Source organism: Amblyraja radiata, chromosome 19 (genome assembly GCF_010909765.2).
Source record: "Amblyraja radiata isolate CabotCenter1 chromosome 19, sAmbRad1.1.pri, whole genome shotgun sequence".
Lineage (NCBI taxonomy): Eukaryota > Metazoa > Chordata > Chondrichthyes > Rajiformes > Rajidae > Amblyraja > Amblyraja radiata.
The window spans coordinates 31,082,154-31,108,706 of NC_045974.1; the positions used below are offsets into that span (position 1 = coordinate 31,082,154).

The 26,553-nt window shown below is 39.7% G+C and overlaps 1 protein-coding gene across 1 annotated transcript; it reads left to right on the plus strand.

Annotated features, from left to right (window-relative positions):
- On the plus strand, nt 1–25,783 carry tmem19 (transmembrane protein 19). Its single transcript, XM_033038179.1, has 8 exons — nt 1–158; nt 339–482; nt 1,088–1,201; nt 7,114–7,251; nt 10,417–10,671; nt 13,705–13,914; nt 14,515–17,641; nt 25,369–25,783. The coding sequence occupies exons 2-7, from the start codon at nt 395–397 to the stop codon at nt 14,685–14,687; spliced, it is 978 nt and encodes a 325-aa protein (XP_032894070.1). The 5' UTR covers nt 1–158; nt 339–394; the 3' UTR covers nt 14,688–17,641; nt 25,369–25,783.
- The last annotated feature ends 770 nt before the right edge of the window (nt 25,784–26,553 follow it).

A 26,553-nucleotide genomic window follows, 5' to 3' on the forward strand; every position in this document is an offset into this window, starting at 1 on the left:
CTCCGGGAGCCGGGGATACCGGAGGCGGGGACTGAGCGGAGCTGGAGCAATGAGGAGATGAAATCTAAAGTGATTTACAGCTGAAGAACGGGGGCTGGAACCACTGGACATCAGATGAATATATATCCCGCACACCGAAACTTTTTTGGGCACTGACGGTGAGAAAAATGTTAATAGTGTTCCCTCGACCTGGGACGCGCCGAGGTATTGCTCGCAGGGCCGAGCCGGCCCCCCTCCCCATGTCTCGTACATTCTAGTGCACTCTGATCGTTGTTTGATTCATCCTTGCTGCTTGGCGGCAACGTTACACGATGTTTTGTTTCTCTTTCTGACTTTAGGCATCGTGCAAGGCGCAACTATCAGCGGGGTAGCTTTGTATGAAGAATTAGAAAACATGATGGCAAATATTCTGATTCTGATTGGGATAATAACCATGTCGTTGACGTTTTGGGTTGTGTCCATGACAGCAAGCAGCTATTATGGTAAGTTGTTCGTTCCGAATGTGTGTGTCTGAGAGCATCAGTGAGTGTGTGTCTGTGAGAGTGTGTGTCTGTGTCTGAGTGTGTCTTGCCATACATTTTAACCCCTTGAGTGTGATGCATTCTTATTACCAAATGGTCTACATTGTGAACGTAATTAAAATATTTTTTCAATCCAGTGTGATTAAACATTATACAGTCATGGAGCTGTACAGTATACAAACAGCCCTTTGGTCCAACTTGTCCATGCTGACAAAATTAACATTGTAAGCTGGTACCATTTGTCTGCATTTGGCCCATCTCTCCCTAAACCCTTCCTATCCACATATCAGTCCAATTGTCATAGTACCAATTGACCTATTAATATTGTTTAAGAAGGAACTGCAGATGCTGGAAAATCGAAGGTACACAAAAAAGCTGGAGAAAGTCAGCGGGTGCAGCAGCATCTATGGAGCGAAGGAAATAGGCAACGTTTCGGGCCGAAACCCTTCTTCAGACCTATTAATATTATTAGCCTATAAATAAACCTATTAATCATGTTGATTTTAAAAACGTTGGTACAGTTTCATATCTATTTGAATTGAAACAGTTGGCTTTGCTTTCCACAGATAATCTACGACCTGTGTCACCCTGGCGATGGATGTTTTCGGTGCTAGTTCCACTGATTATTACTTCACACGCACTAAAGAACAAGAGTCTTGACTACAGTGGAGCAATTGGAGGTGAAGTTTGACCCATAAAATGTTTGCTAAATTATTTAGAGTTTGTCACTATTACATTGTCCCAAACTGGTTCTTGAAATGTTTAACAGTATGACATTAATTTTTAATCCCTAATTTAGTTTATGGTATTACTTTAGATTTGGGCATTATCATTATCATATAATTAATGAATTTTTAAATCTTTAATTGTGTTAATCTGAACAACAATAACCATATCAACAAAACTATAGTTACACAGAATAAGTGGAACGTTTTGTGTTAGTGACAGTTTTGCCCGAAAATGCTTCAGTATATTTCCATTGAATTTGCACTATGATTCCTCGTTCCAATAACGTCTAATATTTTTGTGTTAAAAGATAACTTAAAACATGATTTGTTGTGCTTTTGGGGAAAAATGGGCTGGGGAGAAGGGTAGAACTAATGAACTCGGGGCGCAACCATTGATAAAACGTGCTGTACAATTCTATGAATTTCATTTGATTATTCCACTAACCTGTATACAGCCAATAGTTCTGTTTGTTAAACTTATTTTCACAAAATTCGGAAATTTGGTGGTTGTTTCCTCTGAGCACAAATTGCCAATATTTTTGTAATGTGAACAATTATATAGGGAGGTTTCATGGCAGTCGGGTCACGATCCATGACCCGTACTGTTGCTACGCTACTCCAAATGGAGTACACGCGATGAACTGCAGGTAAGCACTTACCATTGTTTCCAGCGTAGCGGGCCCATTAAAACCCGCCAAAATTGTCAATTTTTGCGCTGTAAATAATTATGGAAATTGGGATAAGTGTGTGAGACATTTAGCCTACTTCAGAATTCCAAAAGTGAGGAGAAATGACGGTGGATAGAAGTGAGAGCTGAAGGGACAACAACAGACAGAGTACTTAGCGAAAATTGGCCGTTTGCTCACTGCATTTCATCAACTAAGGCATTATTTATGTTTTTTCTTGATTCCTTTGGCATCTAAAAAGTTTCAGAAGTGATAAATCTGGCTGTAAATTTTTTAAATCGCCCATGGTTCTCAAGTGGGTTTTTACATACAAAAAGAAAACGCATCTGAAGAAAAATCTACAGCCAGATTTATCACTTCTGAAACTTTTTAGATGTGGATGAAATGCAGTGAGCAAACGCGATAATTCCCAATATTTTCAATTCCGATATGATCGCCAAGCACTTTAGCTGCTGTTCTCCCTTCAGCTCTCGCTTCTCTTTACCTTCATTTCGCTTCACTTTTGGAATTCTAAAGTTGGGTACATGTCTCTCACGCTTACCTCGACTTCCACACATTTTTTTCAGCGCAAAAATTCAAATTTTTGGCGGTTTTTAACAGGTAGGAAAGTACGCGTTTCTTGCATTGATAACATATACCGGAAGTTACGGATGTCCTCCAGATGGATTGAGCGGCTCCGTGCGTCAAGCCCTATGACCCAGTGACCTTACGTGCAACCCCCCCCATATCCAGTGTTGGAGCCTGATATATTTTTCAACCCGAGTGAGAAAATAAGTATGTGCACAAGGAGTCCATAAGAACCCTGTTCTTCTGTTCAATAATATCTTGGCCTCTTTCTTGCATGTTCTCAAACTTAATCTTATCATTGAATATATTAAATACATTTTAGCTTCAAAACTTTATTGGGAAGAGAATAACAAAGCTTCATGATCTACCCGAGGGAAGAAAAATTCTTTATTTCCATCTAAAAATGGATGAGTACTTATTCTGAAACAACAACCCAAGGTCTAGATTCCTACAAACACTTTTTCAGCCTCTATCCCACTCAAACGCTTTTATTTCAATATTACCTTGTTATTACCTAAAAATTCCAAAAGCCTTTCCTTTTGTTGACCATATCATCCCAGGATTCAGCCGAGTGAGCATTCTTTAAATTGCCTTCGTAGTGAAATTATCTTTCTTTAAATAGAGACCAAAGTTATATGCAGAACTAGTGATGGAGCCTCACTAGTTTTTTAGCTTCAGTACAGTTGAAGCAAGACTACCCTTTCTTACTCCATCCCTTTCTCAATAAAGGCCAATGTTCCTTCTGTCTTACTAATTACCAACTGGTTGGAGTATTCAATGACATCATCAACCCCTATCATCTGCGATCTGAAGTTTCCACCCGCTTTAAATGGACATCTAATATACCCAAGGAGTGCATGGTGATCTCCCTCAATGATTACCGTCCAGTAGCATGTCCATACACTGTAATGAGGTTCATTATGACATGAATAAAGTCCTGCTCAGAAATGACCTGGATCTGTTTGAATTTGCCTATTGCCACAACAGGTCAACAGCAGATCCTATCACCGCTCTGTTCTGGGGCATCTGGATAACAGGAATACACGTTATTGACTACACCTCGGCGTTCAACACAATCATGTCCTCAGTCATGCAACTGGATGCTTAACTTCCTTATCAGCAGACTTCAGTCAGTGAGGATCTGTAACAATATTTCCTTGTTGATCATCATCACAGGTGCACCCCAAGGCTGCATGCTTGGCCCCCAACTCTACTTTCTTTACAACCATGACTGTATAGTCAAGCATAGGTCCAATGCCATCTAGAAATATTGGTGGTTGATCCATGGTGATGAGTCAGCATATAGGAGAGGGATAGAATAACGTGTGGGGTGTCGCAAAAACAATCTTTCATCAGCAACACAAACCAAGGAACTAATTGTTGAATATCGAATGGGGAAGTTGGGTGACCCATGTGCCATACTTCACTGGTGGGTCGGCAGTGGAGATAGTTAAGATCGTGGATGATGCACCCTGGGTCCAGCACATAGATGTAATCAAGAAGAAGGTGAGCCAGTGCCTCTGCTATTTCAAAAGTGTTGGACAGGTCACTGAACACTGTAACAAGCTTCTGCAGATCCACTGTAGAAAGCATCATGACAAGTTGCATCATGTCCTGACATGCCAATTCCAATGCACAGGAAAGCAAGCGTCTGCAGAGAGTGATGGTCCCAGCTTGGTCCATTACGGGCATGGCCTTCCCCTATTTTCATAAGCATCCACATAAGGTGCTGCCTGAAGAAGACGGCATCTATTATTAAAGATCCCCATCATCTGTGCCATGCCCTCTTCTCACTGCCACCATTGGACAGGAGGTACAGGTCTCAAGCTCCACACCACTTTCCTATAACTATCAGGTTATTGAGCAATCCCGCACAACTCCACAATGGGACATTCCGGACCACTTCTTGCACTACTGTGGACTTGTTTTCTGCTTTTACACTAATGTCTTATTTTTGCACTTTTTAAATTTTAATTGTAGAATTTATGTGTAATTCATGTTTTTGTGTGACATCCGAGTGTATGCCTTTGGTGCTGTTAGCATGATTTTCATTATGCGTGTTACTCGCTGCATTTGTGAATATAATTATAAACTAATTTGGCTTCCTGTGTGCTGACTATTTGTGCTAAAGAACACCCATGTCCTGTTGTGTAGCATTATCCAATAGTTTCCAATTAACCAATATTTTGTTTTTTCTATTCTCGCTGCTAAAATGCATAGTCTCACATCTTCACCCTTTATATTTCACTTGCCTTTTTGCTGATTCGCATAATCTACATCTTTAAAATACTCTTTTTGTCCTTATCAGTTATTTTCCTTCCTATTTTGTTTCGTCAACAATATTGTTTTTTTAACTGTCCGTAGACACGGCTGATATGCGGAGCATTTCTAGTCATCCTTTTGTATTCAGATCTCCAACATATCTGGCCATAATTTTTACTCTTTATTATGAACCTCTTTTTTTCTTTGCTCTCGTTCTCTCTTTATCTTATTAATCTATCAAACATGCAGCTCTAAACGACAGAGTTGTCTTTATCAACCGTGGCCTTATCTTTAGTTCTTTCCATCCCTTAATCATCCTGTTTGCAATTTTAAAACTATTTTCTCACTTTTGTATTCTGATGACTCAAAATATTATTTCCACAGTCTTGTTGAGTGTTTCCCTGCATTTTAAGCTACAGTGCAATTGGTTCCTTTGCCTATCTTTAATAATTGATTCATAAACACATTGAGTTCCCAACAATGATCTCTATGGCACCTGGCTAATTATATCTTTCCATCCTAAAATTAATCCATTAATCCCAATTTGTTTTCTGTGAATTAACATGTCCTCCAGCCATGTGACCATTTTGGAGATACAAATGCACTGTATTCACAAATTGCACTTTACCCGTTGTACTCATTGCATACACATAAACACTTTTTGACAAAAGTTTTTTAAACCTTATCAGTTGTTTTCAGATACCAAATACTCGGTGTATGAAAAATTTACATTACAGATTGAACTACCTTCTTCTCATTGTAAACCTGTGCCCTGTTGTTTTAGATACTCTTCCATGGGAACAGTGCCTGACTACCCCATTTGTGCCTCTCATAATTTTACACAGCTTGGTCTTGTCATCTCTCAACCTTTTTTTTCCTCCAAGGAAAATTGACCCATCTTATTCAATCTCTCCTTCAATAATTCAAGCCGTTCCATCCAAACAACCTTAATGTTTGTTAGCTTAATCGCATCTTTCTTTGAGTGCATGGCCTAGAATCAAGTGCAGCCTAACCAATGATGAGTAGCGCTGGAACGATTCTTCCAATGAAGGCAAGCATGCTATCTGCTTTCTGTGCCATATGCCTTTCAGGGATATGTGTTTGTACCCCTAAGACTCCTTTTGGTTTCCTCTTCCATCGTAAAAAATGCGTGGTTCTGTAAGTTAATTGGCCATTGTTGCTCCCTGTGCAGAGGTGAGGGCACAAAGTAGATTGGAATGTTGGTTTAAACTGCTCGAGGAACTCAGCGGATCAGCAAGCATTTCTGAAAGGATATGGACAGGCAACTTTTAGGGTTTGATTTCATATACGAGTAATCGGTGCAAAATTGGTGGACTGAAAGGCCTGTTTTTATGAATACAATGTTTTGTAACTGATGTATCATGCAGAAATCATTTTTTTAAATCATATTTGCAAATTAACCTTTGTAACTAAATCTAATCAGTGCTCGCTTCAAACATAAATTGATCTGAAGCAGTTTTAAGATATCCTGAAATTGTGAAAGTTACAGTATTAATGAATTCATGTATTTGTTAAACTTATCTTAGTAGTCTCCCATGATTTCATCGTGGCCTGAGGGAATGGATGTACTATTACTGTCATCTGCTTAATTGAGAAATTGAAGACTGTGACAATTGTGTAAAGCATAACAGGACACCATTTTGTCTCGCATGTTGTTTTTTTTTTGTATAATTGCAGACTTTATTACTTGCCCTACTTTGTTAACGTCTCATCTATTCAATAACCTATGAGTATTTTTGATAAGGTATCTCCAAATAGCTCATTCTTCTGTATTAATCTTAAATTTGAGAACAAGAATCGTCAAACTAACAATTCTTCACTCATTATTTCCTCAAAGCAACAATGTTAGCACATGTTTTAATTTTTCAGAATAAAAGGTTTTCATGGTGTAAATTTTATCCAAATATTTTGAATGCTCAAGAATGAACAGTGCATCTCTTTCATAATGAAATAAGTAGGTTAGGGTCAATTTTTCGGCATTTCGGTGTGTGTGAGCAATGGATGCGATAACAAGGAAAAATGTTGTTGGATATCAATTTAGAGGTTTTGTACGATGACCAAATTTGACAGTGGAGTATTGTGCATCGTATGGATGAAAGAATATTGAAATTGACATGTTCAGAAGAGCAATTAGTTACAGAGGCAATGCTTCAATGAACAGTAACAAGACTTAAATTTTCCAAGATTATCTATCTTTTAGCCATAAACCTTCTTGATAATTATGGGTCTGTCAGGATTTGTCCTAGACATTTTACTGTAGTGTTCCTTGGAGAAAGTAAACTTGTTTGTATGGGGAATAATACTGCTTCTTTACACATTTTGTTGCAGCTCTGCTTGTTGGAATCATCCTCACAGTTGCCAACTTCAGTTTCTTTTCTGCATTGCTAACTTTTTTTGTTAGCTCATCCAAACTTACAAAATGGAAGGCAGAAGCAAAGAAGCGTTTGGATGCAGAATATAAGGAAGGTAATGCTGCTAAATCGTCCATTTTATGCTTCAAATGTGACGTAAATTGTAAATAAAGCAAGTACATTTCAAACCTGAACCTCTGTCTGTAGCACTCTGCGTTTAAAATGAAAATGAGGAGTAATTGACCATTGTTCTTTTTCTATCCATGGAATGCCTGACTAGCTGTAAATTTCCAGCATCTACATCCTTTCAACTTCTGTGTATATATTGAAATTACATTATCATAAACTCTTTGCAAACATTAACCTCTTGCATTTTTCTTTTTATAACTACAAGGCTTTGTGCAATTTACTAGACATTGATTTTTACTATTACCTAATTTAAATATTTACCTAAGTCCAGAAAATAGTAAAATGTGTGATAATTGTTACCTGGCCTGTATTTCAACCATCTCACCTTTCCTCTGTTTTCAATATCACCAGCTGGGCTGACCACCTTTGCTCACCACTCTTAACTCTCCCTAAATCACTCCATCTTGCACCTTTTGGTGTTATCTTAAGAGGTGTCAAGACTTATCTTCATCTATGCTATTGGTAATTTCAAACTGTACTTGTGTTTCATTTCTGATTTGCCCTGATAAATGTTACAGTATTAAAAGCTTTGAGTTACTAAGTTGTGGAAGGACAAACAAACTAATGTCCGTGTCTCTCCCGGGTCAACATTGTTAGTGTTGAGACTGTCATTACACTCTGTTGGCTATATAGGGCAGCCACATTGTTCAAATGTCTGACACCAGATTCCTCAAAATAGTACTTGACTCTGAGCACTCTGGAGGAAGAGGTTACCAGGTGGACAAAAAAATGATTTGAACATTGAAGCCTTGAGGAATTCTATCTTTAACAAAACGGGTCTCGACCCGAAACATCACCCATTCCTTCTCTCCAGAGATGCTGCCTGTCCCGCTGAATTACTCCAGCTTTTTGTGTCTATCTTCAGTTTAAACCAACATCAGCAGTTCCTTCCGACATACTAAACTAAACTTAATTGCACTTCCCCATTGATACCTGGAAATTTTGGCCTCTGATTGATAAGTGCAGAGGAGTATTTGAGATTGTGTTGAGAATCTTGAATCCATACACATATGCTTTGTGTACCAGACAGAAAGAGTAGACCACCTCACAACCTGCCCTGTCAAACAAAGAATCTGCAGTTCCCACTTTGGCCTCATTAGTCGCTGAATCCACAATACTACAGTGGAAGCAAGTCCCCAGAAGCCTGTTAAAGAAGAACTTTCATAACTTTAACAAATGTTTATGCCATGTCCGTGATGATTAAGGAGAGTTGTTCATAGGACACCTACAACTAACCAAATACTTAGTACATTATGCAGGAGGATGACTTAACTTCCTAACTATGTGGTATGAGTTACAGAACTGGTAAATTTAGTTTTTGTTTTGTCAAAAAAAAAAACGTGGAATTTGGCAGTGTTATTCATTCTTCACAAGAGATTAGAATGATAATTGGATTATAAAAGCTCCTGTTATCAGATAAATTACATATGCTCTCATCAGACACCTGTACTTAATTTCAGTAAGTGCCATTGGGTAATGCTCGAAAGTCTTGTTTTAATGCAAAGGTTTAGCAGAATAAAGCTGTTATTTTCTTATCCTTCAAGCCAGTTTACATTTCTGCCAGCATTTGACCTTTTAAATTTCTTCAAATCTCACGCCATAATCTCCAAGAGAACAAAAAGTAAAACAACTTGGTGCAGAAATAAGAGGAGCAGTGTCTAAATGCCTATGAGAATGCAATGCAAATGTATAAGCTGAAGCTGTGAAATGCAGAGCTGCGGTAAATGCCCTGAGAGTCACTAGCAGTTGCGCTGGTGTTAGCTTTATAACATTGCAAGAGACCACAGACAGAATAGCTGGGGTAGAGTAGGATGGATAATTAAATTAACAGGCCACCAGAAGCTGTGAGTTACCACTGCAGACTGAACACCTTTGTTTTGTTTTGTAGTCACCCAAACTGCACTTGGTTTCACCAACGTAGATGGAGATTATATTGATAGCACTGGATTTGGTGCACTGGATTGGAGGGAGAGCACGTGAATCACTATTTTAACTGGAAGGCTTATTTGGGTTCCTTAATGGTGGGATGAGGAAGATAAAAGGAGAGTTATTGAATCTCCTGTGGTTGCGTGGGAAATTGCCATGAGAAGGGTAATGGTTGATAGAGGTGGAAGAATGGAACAGGGAGCTGCGAAGGGAACAGCCCCTGAAATGCTGAAAGACGAGGAGTAGTGGCTGAACAGTGGAATCTCTTTGAACATGCTTGAAATTGAAGCAAAGTCTGGTGAGATGGAATTTGTGGACAGTGGTAGGGTGTCAGAGGTTAAAGGAAGAAGGTAGGAGAATGAGGTTGAGTGGCAAAGATAGATTAGCCATGAATGAATGGCAGAGTAGACTCGATGGGCCGAATGGCCTAATTCTGCTGTTATGAATTTATGAACTCTGTTCTTGTCTGTCCAGCAGGAGAAGGGTTGAGATTGGAGGTGCAGGAAATATGAGACACTACCTTGCCAATTATGGTAAAGGGAAAGTCATGGTTAAGGAAGCCAGAAAGATTAGGTAGCTTGCCATCAGACAAATGAGTTTCATCTGATTCCTTTATAGCTGTAACGAATTGCAACTATAATTTCAATGTTGGATTTGTTTTTGTTAGGAGGTGGAAAGTGGAAGCCTATTACCACAACTAAGAATTACCAAGCATGTGTTTGAGTGACTTCAGGGGGAAATAAAAGATACTTTTGGAGTTTCTAGGAGATTCAAGTGTGTATATTTACTGTTATGACTTGTAATCAGCTGAAAGTAGATTCATATTTTGGGAGAAAGTGCAGTGGCATAGAATGAAGAGGCAAAAAAAAGAAAGTAAGAAAATTCATAGCAGATTGTGATCTTAAACTATAACAATAAAGTAGGTGCATATTAGTTTTCTTCAAAATTAAAATGTTAAGGAGGACGTTACTGAAGAAGCCAAACTCTATCTAATCCAGGTTTGAGAGCCATTTGGACCCGATTTTATTATAAATTTGAATGCAAATCAATCTGAACGTTATTTCTAAAATGAGATGTGCAGTATATGTGACAGTGGCTGTTTGTAAGTGCATTTTGAGGTTGTTTTACCTGTATTTCCATCTATGATTATGCTTTTTGTTTACAGGGGGCCAGAGGAACTGGTTACAAGTATTCTGTAATGGCGGTATTCCTACAGAAATCGCCTTGCTTTATATGATTGAAAATGGGCCCGGAGAAATCGCAATTAATTTTTCAAAACAGTACACTGCCTCTTGGATGTGTCTGTCCCTCCTGGGTGCTCTGGCTTGCAGCTCAGGAGATACATGGTCATCAGAGGTAGGAAGTGTGGCTAGCAAGAGGCAACCAAGGCTGATAACCACTTGGGAAAAGGTACCCATTGGTAAGAATATGCATTTAACTTTCCATGATGGTTCAATACTGATAATTCCAAAGAAGTTAAATTGTAATTATTTGGAAGAATGTATATTTATGAAAATTGAAGAAAATCATATACTGTACTAAAACTGACTTTTTGCAAAGATTGTGAAGTCTTGCATTATAAACCTTTAACCACTGCATTTTAGTTTTGGTGCAAAGTGTACTATTTTCCAAGCAGCACCCACCGCTGATAAACATCTATTCATAGAGTGCTCCTTCCCATCGAGGTATACTTTCTCGGGTACTTGCGAGACGCTCTCGGAACCCACCTCCGTGTGCCTGCCCCTTGCGAGTGCCAGTAGAGGCTCCAGCCAGTTCTGGGAACATGCAATTGCCCCTGCTTGTCTATCCTAGCAGAGCCCACCACCTTCCTGCACACCAGCTGCCTGATGTGGCCCTCTACTCCCTTGCACGTGCCCCAGCACCCAGCATCCCCACATGCACAACCCTCATCTAAGCCTGTTGAGTGCCCACCCATATCTTCGCTGATCCTTCTGCCTACACGTACCTGCCCTGTCCCTTGTCCGACCACCCTGCCTGTTCACATACACCACACCCACATCTTCCACTGTCTGTGTGCATACTTGTTCCTTCCAGAATGTCCACGCTCCTGTGGGTGTACCTCTTCCTCGAGCCTGCATGAGCACCCATCTACCGTTCCCCATCCAACTGTCCCCTTTCCAGATCATTGTCCCAGACCTCCAGTCGTTTCTCAGTGCACCCTGCCCACACGTGTCCCTGTGCCTTCCTGAACCATCCGCAACATTCTCCCCAAGCAACTCTATGCACACGTCCCTTTATGGAGTCTGCACAAGGAGCCTGTCCCTTCCCAGACCACCTTCATCATCTGCACGAGTGCCATCCTGCTCATGCCATTCCCAGATCTCACCGTCAATGTCATTACACATTCCCTTTCAAAAAACCCTTCCCTGTGTGCTGCCCCATTAAATATCCTCATCTCTGTGCACCTCCGCTTAATCTCCTTCCCAATCACTGGGGTTTTAATATATGCCAGGAGGATTGACTGGACATTGTTTATTGTGTGGATATAGTTGTATAAGATTTTATCCAATACTGTATAGGGTGATTTCACGAAAGGTCACTGGAGCATAGATCCTCACCCACGTGACCACAAAATCCAACTGGGGTACAAGCGTCACTTCCGGTACATGTTAGTGATGCTGAAAACGCGCTCTTTCACACCCGTTATAAACCGCGAAAACGGCCCGTTTTTGAGCTGTAAATAACTGTGCCGGTCGGGGTGACCGTGAGGCACAGTTATCTAACTTTACAGTCCAGAAGATAGATAAAAACGAAGGTAAATACAAGAGGGAGCTGAAGGGGCAAAAACAGCGGAAGTGGTTAGCGGACATTGGCCGTGGAGATATAAAGATCGAAAATATCGGGAATTATCGCGTTTGCTCGCTGCATTTCATCAAAAGTAAGGCATTATTGACGTTTTATCTTTATTCATTTGTTATATGAAAAGTTTTAAAAGTGAAAAATCCGTCAGTAAAATTGCAAAATCGCCCATGGTTGTCAGGTGGGTTTTAACATGCAAAATGAAAACTGACAATTATCCCATTCCTTAGCTTGCATCTGAGTAAGATTTATTTCAAAACTCATTGATAGTTTACGATTATTTAAATGGTAAATGTAGCTTCAGAAGCGTTTTCATTTTGCATGTTAAAACCCACCTGACAACCATGGGCGATTTTGCAATTTTACGGACGGATTTTTCACTTTTAAAACTTTTCATATAACAAATGAATAAAGATAAAACGTCAATAATGCCTTACTTTTGATGAAATGCAGCGAGCAAACGCGATAATTCCCGATATTTTCGATCTTTATATCTCCACGGCCAATGTCCGCTAACCACTTCCGCTGTTTTTGCCCCTTCAGCTCCCTCTTGTATTTACCTTCGTTTTTATCTATCTTCTGGACTGTAAAGTAAGATAACTGTGCCTCGCGGTCACCCCGACCGGCACAGTTATTTACAGCTCAAAAACGGGACGTTTTCGCGGTTTTTAACGGGTGTGAAAGTGCGCGTTTTCAGCATCACTAACATGCACCGGAAGTGACGCTTGTACCCCAGTTGGATTTTGCGGTCACGTGGGTGAGGATCTATGCTCCAGTGACCTTTCGTGAAATCACCCTATTGGATAGGTGTATTTTCTATCACGATATCATGCCAAACCTTAGAAAATATTCATTGCTTTTGATGTATTTATTCCATTTCCTCTAATGGTTTTTATTTAAATGATTTTCATTAAAATCATTATATGTAGAACAAATTGAGTAAATTGGATGCTATTTAGTGTATGTACCATTCCATGCAGTCGTTTGTGCATTTAAAAAGAAAAGTCAATAACTCTGGATATTTTGTTTTAAACATGCATATGCAATATAATTTCACTTGTCTAAAGCAAATGAATTGTACAACCTTGTATCGTAAACATAAGGGTCACTTGAATTTGAAGTCAAAGAATAAAAGATTCATTAGAAGTTTCAAAAAAATGTAGAAGCCATTTAATCTACTGTGTCTGACAGCTATGATAGTTTATTTTAACTGATTTTCTTAACATGAATCTTATTATTTCCTTCCATTTGTAATAGTTGCCTATTTTATTTGTTCTATAATATACATCTCAATTGTCATGGAGTCTTACAATGTGGAAACAGGCCCTTCGGCCCAACTTGCCCACACCGGCCAACATGTTACATCTAAACTAGACCCACCTGCTTGTATTTGGCTTATATCCTTCTAAACCTATCCTATCCATGTACCTGTCTAAATGTTTCATAAACGTTACGATAGTACCTGCAATGTACCTCATGTTGAAAATATACTACAACAAAATTAGCATTTAAAAAAATTCTCAGTTGTAATGAATAGGTAGAATCAATGTTAAACCAGTGTAAATATTCCAAGAAAAAGAAATTAAAGATTATTAGTTTTTTTAAAGTACTAAAGTGAGTTAATTTCTTTCAGGTACAAATGGAGGAGTCACTTTTGTGGGTCTTGTAGCAAGTATACTTGGTGGAACAGTTGTTGGCTTAGCTTACCTACTAACTCAGTTTATGTTTGTGGAGGATCTGGATCTTTCACCACCTCAGTGGCCAATTGTTTTATATGGTGCCGTGGCAGGTTTCCTCGGTTCCATTTTGGACTCCTATCTCGGTGCCATAATGCAGTATTCAGGTTTGTGTTGATTATTGTTATTATTATTAATAATTGTGAAATAAAAGTTATATCTCAAGTCCTGATGAACAGTAATTTTGTTGTTGAATGGTTGAGGTGAAAAGGAGAATTTGAAATTGAACAATTGGAAACTGAACGATTGATGATGCTATTAATAAATATGAAACTGAATTCTTCCATGTGATTGCACTATTCCCTAGTTTGGAAGAATCTATACCAATTAGATTGTACTTGGGACAGAAAACAACATCAATAATCAACTGCAGCATAGAATGCTTTGGAATGTTATATCTAATTTAAAGTGCAGGCAAATTGATGAAACTTTGCAAACTAATGTTGCAAATTCATAGCATTCCTTCATTAAGTAAAATTTACATCTGCTACACAATGCTTAAAATTCTGAACTATTGAGATTCAAAGTATGCTTACATACTACAGTAGAAATAAAAGTTTGTGCCAAATGCAAAGAGAGCTTGTTTATAATAAATCGCTAAATAGTGTCAAAATGGAGTAGGACTGCTTGCTTTATACGTGATGGGATGACAACTATAGGTCTATTAATTTGTTTACAATTTGTTTACAATTTGTTTGACCTTGCAGGTTTTGATGAAGACAGTGGAATGGTTATTAATCACATTACTCCAACTGCAAAGCACATATCAGGGAAACCTATCCTGGATAACAATGCTGTGAATCTCTTCTCTACCATCCTTATTGCTCTGCTATTGCCAGGAATAACCTGGCCTATGTGGCCAAGAAAACTAACAATATAGAAAGGTGCGAGATGAGCATCTATTAATGCAGTATTCCCATAACAGTTCATGCTACTTTGAATAATGAACATGCACTAATATACTTTTTAAGAGCTGAATTTAGTTGTTGAAATGAATTCTCGGGATCATAACGTGAAGGTTTAGTTATTGCAACCTTGGACAAATTACATGATTCACTCAAATCTTTTGTGTATTACTTCTCTGTGATCTATGCTTATTATGATTTTAGAGAGGTTTGTAAGTGGGTCATAGATGGGATAGAAAGAATGCTTTTCCCCAGGAAAAGGGAATCCAAAACTAGAGGGCAGAGGTTTATGGTTAGAGGAAGAAATTTAAAAGATCTAAGTGGCAGGTTTTTCAGAGGTTGGTGGTTATATCAGCTGCCAGATGAAGAGGTACAGGTAGATACAAGTATGTTTAAGACCATTTGGACAAGTACTTGGATAGGAAAGAAGTAGACTATTATGGACCTAAAGCAGACAAATGAGATTTGTGCACATAGGCATCATGGTCGATGTGGACAGGTTGGTCCATAGAGCTGTTGCAGCTCCAAGACTATTATTAAACATAGTCTCATCATTCCTGAGGCATAGAAGCACAGAGCTCCCACGGGAAAACAAAATGATGGACACCACTAAAAATCTTTCTTTTGTAAAAGCATTGACATTAACATGAGTGGCCTTGACCTGTTCCAAAACTACAGTTCAGAAAGCTTTTAAAAATAGCTTGGTAAGAGGCGGTGGAGGAGAGGTGGATTCTGAGCAAGGTAGACAAGCTGGGATTATCACTTGTTTCCACACTAACTTTCATTCTAATGATTATGTAAATTAAAGGCCTTCCAAATCTCACTTGCCCAATTGTGTATGTAATAGAATCGCAAGAGACTGCTGGAATCTGAAGCGAAAACGAACTGTTGGAGGGACTTAGTGGATCGAGCAACATCTATGAGGGGAGAGAAATTGTTGGCCTTTCGGGTCAAAACCTGGACCTGGAATGTGGACCCAAGTCCTAATGTAGGATCTCGACCCGAAACGGCGACAGTTTTCCTCCTGTCCCACTGAGACGCTGCTAGACTAACGGAGTTGGTTTTTGGTGTATAATAAATTGACACGGCTCTTTTGCTATTAGAGTCATTGCTGCTGAAATTGGTGAGATTGAGAGAATTTCTGAGGTTTTGCACTTATCACCCAGAGTTCAGCGCTGCTCTCATTCCATATCATTAAGCCTGCCCTAATTAGAGAGAGTGAATATACGGGACTGTTTCCTGAAGTTTTAGGCAGGAGATTCCCTCGCACATAGACACCACTGGAGAGGGCTGTGGAGAAATATGCAATGTTTACTAATGCCTGCAGTGAATGAGCTCATGAGTATGTGGATCAGTAGATAACAAATCCCACAGATAAAGAGGACTGTGCTTTAAAAAAAATGTATATTGACATTCCTTTTGAAGATGCTTCTGTTAAAACAGAAATGCTTTGCATTTTGTAATAATTCTTACTTTATAAAAGTATTTTATTTGCACGTAAGATGATTTGTCTGTATAGAGTTTGTACTTTCTCCCTGTGACCGCATGGGTTTTCTCCGGGTGTTCCAGTTTCTCCTTGCACTCCAAAAGGTTTGTAGGTAGTTACAGGTTTGTAGGTTAATTGACTTTGATAAAATTGTAAATTCTCCCCAAGTGTAGGATAGTGTTAATGTAAAGGGTAATTGTTGGTCAGCGCTGACTCGGAGGGCCTGTTTCGTGCTGTATCTATAAAGTCTAAAAAGCTTAGTTGGTTGAGAGGGCCAGCAGCATCTCAATGTATTATTTCTTTCCAAAAACTAACATCCATCAATACATCACTCCCTCAATAAGATTCTCAATTGTCAAAAAATATTTTCTCCAATTTCTTAATTCAAAATGTTCTGAATCCAAAACTTCCCAATTGAAATGGCTAATCCAATTTAATTCAGATAAACCAAGGATGAAGAAAAATTAACATGAAATATCCTGATAAATTGCTATTTTTATTGAATTATGTTCAAAAACGATTGTTGTCATTAGATTTCTATGTTCTATGATGTGTTCATAACTAGTTTCTGTAACCTTTTATTTAACTAAATTGATATGTACAAATTTTGTTCATGACAATTGCTGTAAACTGTAAAATATGTTTGAATACTTAATGTATATCTTCAGATGTGTGCAATTTTCCTACTTTTTAGTTATAGCTATTATGTTTTATTTGTGCAATCACAGATATAATTTTGCTTATCTGAAATAATACAGATCAACACTTACCTATGTCCCTTGGTTTTATGTGGCTGAAATTGTAGCACTTAATGTATCACTTAAGATGCCATTCACCCCTTGTGTCTGCAAAGCTTAATTTTCCACCGCAGCTATACCCTGTCCATGACTTGTATCTTGATATTTCTTCCTTTCATATAATTCTTCAATTTCTATTTCTTATAAAATACATCAGAACAATTATTTTTATCTTTTATGTGAATACTGATCTTTCAAACTTTTTTTGTAGTAATCTGGAGAATATTAATGTATCAAGTAACAATTCACCAACCATCGTTGACCTACTACAGTGCACAGATTTCTTGACTGCTTGTCATCTCTTTCCTGCACTTCTGTTCTCACCCTATCTCCAGCCACACATGGCAAGAACCAGGTTCCTCTGGTTCTTGCCTTCCATGTCACCAGACTCAATGTTGAACAGATCATCTGTTGCAATTTCTGCCAGTTCCAACTTGATTGCAATTTCTACCAGTGTAAAAGAACCTAGATTTCCAACTAGGTTCATGAATAGGCAAGATTTAGAGAGATTTAGGCCAAATGAAGGGGAATGGAACCAGCTCAGCTGGTTGGCATCAATAAGGAAACTTTTCATAAGTCCAACAGACAGCATGTTATCTCCTTGTTCACAAAGACTGATGAAACCGAAGCACATGAATCCTACAGAGTAAGTTCTATTATCTGGCGGGATATAGGGAGAAGGCAGGAACGGGATACTGATTTGGGATGATCAGCCATGATCACATTGAATGGCGGTGCTGGCTCGAAGGGCCGAATGGCCTACTCCTGCACCTATTGTCTATCTATTTTATAATCTTGTTCAAATGCACTACCGTTGTAAATGACAGACACATATTTACCTACACCACATTTTAATTTGATATAATATGAATGTTTATTATAAACCAGATTTCTACAGACTCCATATAATGAACCTGGAGCAAAATGTCTGAAGCAACTGTTTGAGTTAGCCTTTTTGATTTTGTAATTAAGGGCATAATTAAAACACATCTGTATTAATTTTCAGTACCTGACATCTCAGCACTGTCAAACTACAAAGCAATACGAAAGATGTATTTTGCTTGAGTGGTTTGAGCGGTATAAATATTGGTTTCTCTATACCCCTTGCTTTCCCTCTCTCTATCCCTCTCCCTCCCTCCCTCACCCTAGTTTCAATATCCTCCTGATTAATTTTGATTGCATGCCTCGTTGTCACTTTCCCCTCAACTAACAATGAACCATTCTACATTTTGTTGAGCATTGTCTGCCTTGATCTATCATTTTCACACCTTACCCTTCCATATCTCTAATCTCCCTCTCCCCTGACTCTCAGACTGAAGAAGGGTCTCGACCCAAAATGTCACCCAATCCTTCTCTCCAGAGATGCTGCCTGTTCCGCTGAGTTATGGTGGCGCAGCGGTAGAGTTGCTGTCTTACAGCGAATGCAGTGCCAGAGACCGGGGTTCAATCCCGACTAAAGGTGCTGTTTGTACGGAATTTGTACGTTCTCCCCATGACCTGCGTGGGTTTTCTCCCAGATCTTCGGTTTCGTCCCACACTCCAAACAGGTTTGTAGGTTAATTGGCTTGGTAAATATAAAAATTGTCTCTAGTGGGTGTCGGATAGTGTTAATGTGCGGAGATGGCTGGTCGGCGTGGACTGAAGGGCCTCTTTTCACGATGTATATTGAAGCTAAACTAAACAAAGGGTTTAGTTTACATGGCATGTAACTGGTACTTTATGCATCAAATCCTCCAACTAGAGTAACAGCACCATATATTTCTCTTGGGCAGCAGAGTCGGAGACTTGAACAACAGTGCTGGAAACCCAGGTTCGATCCAATGGAATTATCTTTTGGAATATTGTATGGAATTGCATGTTCTCCCTGTGACAACTTTATAAGAATAGTGTAGAAAGGAACTGCAGATGCTGGTTTACACCAAAGATACTCACAAAATGCTGGAGTAATTCAGCGAGACACACAGCATCCCTGGAGAAAAGGAATGGGTGACATTCTGGGTGGATACCCTTCAGATTGAGAGCCAGGTGTGAGAGTGACTAGAGATATGTAAGGATAAGGTGTGAAAACAACAGATCAAACAAACGATCAAGGAAATTTAAATGAGTTCATTGTTAGGTGAGGGGAAGCTGACAACGAGGCATACAATCAGTAAAATTAATCAGGAGGATAGTGAAACTAGTTGGAGAACTAGAGTGGGGGACGGACGGGGGTAGAGAGAAAAAGCAAGGGTCATTTGAAGTTAGAGAAATCAAAATAGTTAGAGAAATCAAGCGAAATACGAGGCGCTGTTCCTTCAATTTACTTTGGACCCGATTCTAAAGGGCCTGTCCCACTTGGCTGTCACGCAAAGATTTTGTGCACAAAATCCTGCGACGCCGCGTGCGGCCGCGCTTCACTGCCTATGCAATCGCGCACCATGCGCGCATCGTGACACGTAAATGATGTCGCGTAAATTACGCGCAAATGACGGCCAAGTGGGACAGGCCCTTTTGACATTCCAGAGTGACTACAGAGTTACATCAGTCTGAAGAAGGGTCTCGACCCGAAACGTCGCCTATTCCTTCGCTCCGTAGATGCTGCCTCACCCACTGAGTTTCTCCAGCATTTTTGTCTTCCACAGAGTTACTCCAGCACTTTGACTTTGTGCCTTTCTTGGTCAGGGAGGTTGGATCCGCCCCCACACGCCCCGTCCCCCGCATAGACGCCCGCCCCCCGCATATACGCCCCTCCCCCCGCATATACCCCTTCCCCCGCATATACGCCCGCCCCCACACACATTGTGATACCTGCCCCGTCCCGCCCCTACCTCCGGCCCTCGCTCTCTTGTCCCGCCCCGCCCCGCCCCTACCTCCGGCCCTCGCTCACTTGCCCCGCCCCGCCCCGCCCCTAGCTCTCTTGTCCCGCCCCTAGCTCTCTTGTCCCGCCCCTCACCCCGCACATACACACAGCCCCGCCCCCACACGCCCCGCCCACTGGCGGTTGGGTCTTCCCGCGCGCTTGTTGTGATCGTTTGAAAGGAGCGGGGCGGGAGCCGGGGGCGGGCTGAACGGCCGCAGAATTAAAGCGGCGGCGAGGTAGCGGGTTCTGCACGGAGGTCAGCGCCGACACAGCCGAACTGAAGCAACACCGCTTTCAGTTCATTCCTACCGGTGAGTCTCTGCCGAGTGGCCGCGGCGTCTTTCTGTTAAAAGACAATCCTTAGTTAATCCGGTCCTGATTTTTATTTCAATGTAAAGTGACTCGTGATGCCGAAGTCAAAGTGCTGGTGTCGTGCAGCATCAAGTGCTGGTGTCGTGCAGCATCAAGTGCTGGAACTCGGGCAGCATCTGTGGAGGGAATGAACAGGCGACATTTCATGTTGGGGTCCTTCTTCAGACTGGAAGTGTTTTCCACCCAGGCCCGGCGGTGTGAGGAAGGGTCGCTTGTCCATTCCCTCCACAGACGCTGCCTGACCCGCCGGGTTACACCAACGCTCCCCCAATAAGCTTCTTATTTGGCGTCAACATTATTTTCCCCAATCTCTGAAATCGAAACCGTCTGAGTCCAAAACTTCCCGATTTAAATGGCTAATCCAGTATAATTTAGATAAACCAACGATGAAAAATAAAGTGAAATATTCTGAATTGGGGTAAATTACATTTTTTATTGAACTACATGTTGGAAGAAGGTTATGTTGTGCTATCTTCATTAGAGTACTATATGCTTTCTAATAGTTTGTGTAACCTTTTATTTAACTAAATTGATATAAAGCACAATTTTTGTACATGACAATCGCTGTAAATCTGTAAAATATGTTTGTATACAATATATATATTCAGATGTATTCAATTCTCATAATTTTTATTTGTTTTATTTAATATTCCCTCTGTTCTTGTGTTCACCAGTTGCTCCAAATAGTTTCTTGGTAAACTGCTACGTACAAATAATCAAAGCTGCAAAGTTGGCAGCCTTCCAAATCCGCTTCTCATACCAGCAAACAATTCCAATGTTTTTACATTTGGGGACACAAGAAACTGCAGTCGTGGAATCTTGAGTGAAGCACAAAGTATGGAATAACTAAGTGGGTTAGGCAGTTGTACTTCAGAGATGCTGCCTGACCCGCTGAGTTCCTCCAACACTTCGTATTTTTGTACATATGCTGAAGGGTCCTGACCGAGAACGTTTCTATTAATTTCCCATTCCTGCCTGGTTCGCCGAGTTCCTTCAGTACTTTTTGCTTTATACATAACACCTTCATTTGCATGCCACCTAAAATAAGTTTGTCATGTACGTAATGTGAATGTTTTTTTTTTAATGTTAATGACGTGCCTTAACGACATGAAGTGGCTGAATGAGACGTGTATAACGTTCTTGGTGTTTGTTTCTGAACGGCTATCAATTCTCAGCATTGTGGAAGCCGTTCAGAAACAAACACCAAGAATGTTATACACGTCTCATTCAGCCACTTCATGTCGTTTATTCTCAAGTCAGAAAGAACAACAGTAACGAAGGAAAGAGCAAATTTGTGGTTCAATTTGCATGGGATAGAAACAAATTGCTAGAATCACTCAACGGGTTAGGCACCATATGTGGAAAGAAAAACATTTTTTTAAATCTGAAATGTTAACTGATTCTCTTTCCAGCCATTCTGCTTGACCTACTGAACGTTGCCAGCAACCTTGGTTTTTAATCCAACTTTCTGTCATCTGCATTTTGTACTTTTTAGTTGATTATATAGATGGGGAGGTACAGTGGTGTGGCCAGTATAACCCCTGCTGGATCGGGGAGGGGCGGCAAGCGAGGGGGAAAAAGGGGAAAAAGTCTCAGAAATCAGGGGCTGGGGGTACTAATTTCCCCAAATTTTGTTTGAACTTCAATGAGGTTCAAATGACAACAAATAAATTGTATTGTATTGTAATGGATGATAAAAATAGCCAAACAACTGGATACTGCATTATTGGAGTTTTCTTTCATGACCTTTCAATCCTCCAGCTGCAGGAAGAGTAATAGAAAATTGGAGGACTGCTAATATTGTATCTTTTTGGTTAACTCACTGGCATATATTCCCAAGGATGGTATACATTTTCATTTGGAAAGGCAATGATTAATTGGGGAGAGTCAGCAGGGATTTGCTCAGGAATTGGTGGGTTTGACAACTTAGTCATGCAGTGTGGAAACCGGTCCTTTGGCCCAAATATGGCTAAAATTGGTACAAACATCTATGGATAAATATGTTATTATATTTGTATCGATGTATATATGCAACAGTTATATTTATCTGTATATGCTTTTTCTAATTTATTTTTCTCTCTCTTCATTCCTCCCAAGATTTTGAAATGAATACGAACAAAGCCTTAACAAAACATAGCGACCCAAACCTGAAACCCCCAACTCCAAGTTTAACAAAAAGAAAACGAGCACAAGAAAAGTAAGTATTTTGGAAAGAAAGAAAACTTGAATACCCATATCTTGTAATATTTTGGTTTACTGAAACAATTTTCATTTGTAGGAAACTTTTCAGAAGTCCAACAGACAGCATGTTATCTCCTTGTTCGCAAAGACTAATGAAACCGAAGCACGTGAATCCTGCAGAGTAAGTTCTATTATCTGTATTTTATACTCTTGTTCAAATACACTACCGTTGTAAATGACACACTTATTTTTCTATACCACATTTTAATTTGATATAATATAAATGTTTATTATAAATCAGATTTCAACAGGCTCCATAAAATGACTTTGGAGCAAAATGTCTGAAGCAACTGCTTGAGTTGGCCTTTTTTGATTTTATAATTAAGGGCATAATTAAAACACTGTATTAATTGTCAGTACCTGACATCTCATCATAGTATCAAACTGTACAAAGCAATATGAAAGATGTATTTTGCTTGGGTGGCTTACAACCCAGTGGTATGAATATTGATTTCTCTAACTTCAAATACCCCTTGCTTTCCCTCTCTCTCCGTCCCTCCCTCACCCTAGTTTCACTGTCCTCTTGATTAATTTTATTGATTGCATGTCTCCTTGCCACTTTCCCCTCAACTAACAATGCACCATTTTACATTTTGTTGAGCATTGTCTGCCTTGATCTGTCATTTTCACACCTTACCCGTCCATATCTCTAGTCTCCCTCTCCCCGACTCTCAGACTGAGGAAGGATCTAGACCCAAAATGTCACCCAATCTTTCTCTCCAGAGATGCTGCCTGTTCCGCTGAGTTACTCCAGCATTTTGTGTCTATCTTTGGTGTAAGGATAGTGTTAATGTGCGGGGATCGCTGGTCGGCGCAGGCTCAGTGGGCCGAAGGGCCTATTTCTGCGCTGTATCTCTAAACTAAATCAACATCTCCAGTTCCTTCCGACACAATTAGTAAGGCGTGTCTGCTTTGCAAATGTCAGCAATAATACCTTTTGTAGATTGCAAGACCCTAACCATCTGCTGCCTCGTTCTGTCATAATGGGGGATTGGGCTACTTAGCAATAGCTCTGGTTGATGTTGCTGCTCTAAGTATCAATTTCACTCCAGTCAAGTTGAGTTGATTGTCATAATGCATTAGTGTGGTGAGGTACAGGTATTGTTGAAGTCTTGCTTGTGGGAGCATCACATGCACAAACCCAGATGAAACCTAAATTATACAAGTCAGTGAAAAAAGAAAAAAACTGCAGAAACACAATTGGGGAAAACCAGTCCATGGTTGTGAAAGAGTAGTCTGTAGTGTTCCCTTGCTGCGGTAAGATTAGGATTGCACAAGTTGGTTCAAGTTCCTGACGGTTGTAGGAAAATTATTGTTTCTGAAATTAGTGGTGTGGGGCTTCATGCTTCTGTAACTCCTGCCCAATGGTCACAGTAAGGAGATCCCCTTGATGGTGCAGAGATCAATACTGGTGATGGACAGGAAAATGACCACCACTTTCTGCAGCCTCCTTTGTCTCTGCGTGTTCTTGATGTCTATGCGATAGGAACATTTGTTTTTATTAATCAAACGATTAAAAGTATAAACTTTTTTTGGGGGGGGAAATGCAAAACACTCAGATGTTAGGAATCTGAAGAAGAAAAAAATGTTGGATATATTTGGGTTGGTCAACAGTTTTGGAGAGATGGTGCTGATGTTTAGGTCTTTGACCTTTCAGAACTGGAGACGTGAATCTTTTTCAGAGATGCTGCTGAATATTTGAGTGTTTCCAAAATGTCACTTGAATGATTTACTAGATCTATTTCCACCTTTGTTACCAGAAAAAGGCACTTAATATCATAGAACAGTCAAATATGTAGACAATATTATTTATTCGAAGAACAGCAGGCAGGCAAGCACTTGTATCGTGTACCAGTATTGGCACGGTCATACGTTCCCTGACCGGTTCCTTCTCTTGCGTGTTAGTGTAAGGAATGAACTATCAAACGAGGTCAAAGTCTGCACTTTTTTACTTTGTTTCATCATATTTGCATATCTGGTGTTACTTCGGGCCATAACCACAATTTTTAATCTTTATTCTATGTGCAAATTTCTCAGACGTCACTTTAAGCCCGAATTGTGGAACACCATGTCACGTCCTAGTCCACATTTTTATCATGTTTACTAATTTGAATTAATTGCTTTGTCTAACCCAAGCTTCTAATGATATTAATATACCTGCCTGTGGTTTTTTTTTGTTTTTGTCCTTTATCTTGGACTTGAAGATAATTACCAATGTCCTTGCCTCATTTAGTTATTTGTGGTTCTGTTCAAGCTACCATCTATCTATACTTGCCTTGTTTGTTCGTGCCAAAACTTGTTTTGCTTCATTTTTGAGCAAGGTGGAAGAGGTAGATATGTAGGCAAGTAACAATGTACACAGTTCAGCAGTCCTAAGTACTACTAACTGTGCTGGCCTTAATTTACTAAGTAAACCACCTTCAGAAATATGTATGAGGAGAACTCTGAAGAAGGGTCTCGTTCCGAAACATCAACCCATTCCTTCTCTCCAGAGATGCTGCCTGTCCCGCTGAGTTACTCCAGCATTTTGTGTCCACTTTCAGAAATATTTGAATCATTCTTAATTCGGGTGAATAACACTCTTCATAAATGTTTTAAATGCGGGAAGTGCTCTATCTTTTTGGAAGTCTCTTTAGGTTCCTTGAGGAATTTTAGATCTTATTCCCTTTTTTACTAATTTGACGGGCACAATGAGTTGAAACAGTCAAGTGTCTCAAATTATTTCTCATTGAGGATGAAGTCCTCAGTACCCCCAATAGAGCAGAACTTTTTGTATAGAGATTGTATGCTTCTGGAATGAACACTTTGCCAATGTGATTTTGTTTTGGTTTTAAAATGTTATTATAATGTCAAGTGGCACTGTGGCTTGTGAATGTAAATCTGGTTACACAAGTTACAACCTGTGATTTAATTGTCTGCAGCCTGCAAAATGGAAAGATTACTGCCCAACAAGTTCATGAATTGGCACGTGACGACAAAGAGAATAACTGCAATACTCAGGAGCAGCGACTTTCTGTTGGAAGAAATGTCAATTAGTTATGTTTAGGGTGGTTGAGAGAGTAGAATAAAATGTAGCGCTTTTAGTGCTATTTGCGGAGGACGAATGCATAATCTTCGCTCTATTAATTTAGATTTGCTGATGTACCTCTTTGGGACTATATACACTACACTGGATATTTTTATTTAAGTAAAAAAAAATCAAGATTGTGGGATAAGAAGAAATGTTGCACTTTCACTTTGTCATTTAATGTACAGCAGTTTTATTGATCAAAACTAAATGCTTTATATCTGGTTGCATTCGATTTAAGAGCTTGAATAAAATGTTCAATATCATTATGGTATCGTTAAATTTGAATTTATTTTAGTCCTGTTATAAGAGACTAAATGTGTATTTTCAATTTTCTATTAATACTTGAATTCATAAAACATCCAAAGATGCTTTACGGAGTAAATATGGGTGCCAAAACAATTCATTCTTGTGCCAAAAAGCTTCCATGTTCCATGGGAATTTGATTCCTGATAATACATTAGGATATTTTAGCATTGGTAAAGGGTACAGAGAAGATTTACAAGGATGTTGCCAAAGCTAGAGGGTCTGAGCTACAGGGAGAGATTGAGTAAACTGGGACTATTCCTCGGTGCGCACAAGGATGAGGGGTGATCTTATTGAGGTGTATAAAATGATGAGAGGAATAGATCGAGTAGATACACAGTCCCTTGCCCAAGTCGGTGAATCGAGGACCAGAGGACATGGGTTTAAGGTGAAGGGGAAAAGATTTACTAGGAATCTCAGGGGTGACATTTTCACACAAAGGGTATGTGGAACAAGCTGTCAGAGGAGGTAGTTGAGGCAGGGACTATCCCAACATTTAAGAAACTATTAAAAAGGGACATGGATAGGACAGGTTTGGAAGGATATGGACCAAACGTGGGATTAGTGTACACAAAAATGCTGGAGAAACTCAGCGGGTGCAGCAGGGATTAGTGTAGCTGGGACAAGTTGGCCGGTGTGGGCAAGTTGGGCCGAAGGGCCTGATAAAACACTGTATCACTCTGGTAGAATGGTTATGTTTTCTTTGTGTAAAACCATTTTATGTTGTCGCACA

What these genes read in the sequence shown, in the direction of transcription:
- tmem19 (XM_033038179.1), top strand. Translation starts at nt 395, where the DNA reads ATGATGGCAAATATTCTGATTCTGATTGGGATAATAACCATGTCGTTG. An exon ending in GACAGCAAGCAGCTATTATG is followed by an intron (nt 483 to 1,087) that starts GTAAGTTGTTCG and finishes TGCTTTCCACAG; the next exon opens with ATAATCTACGACCTGTGTCA. An exon ending in TTGGGAAAAGGTACCCATTG is followed by an intron (nt 10,672 to 13,704) that starts GTAAGAATATGC and finishes AATTTCTTTCAG; the next exon opens with GTACAAATGGAGGAGTCACT.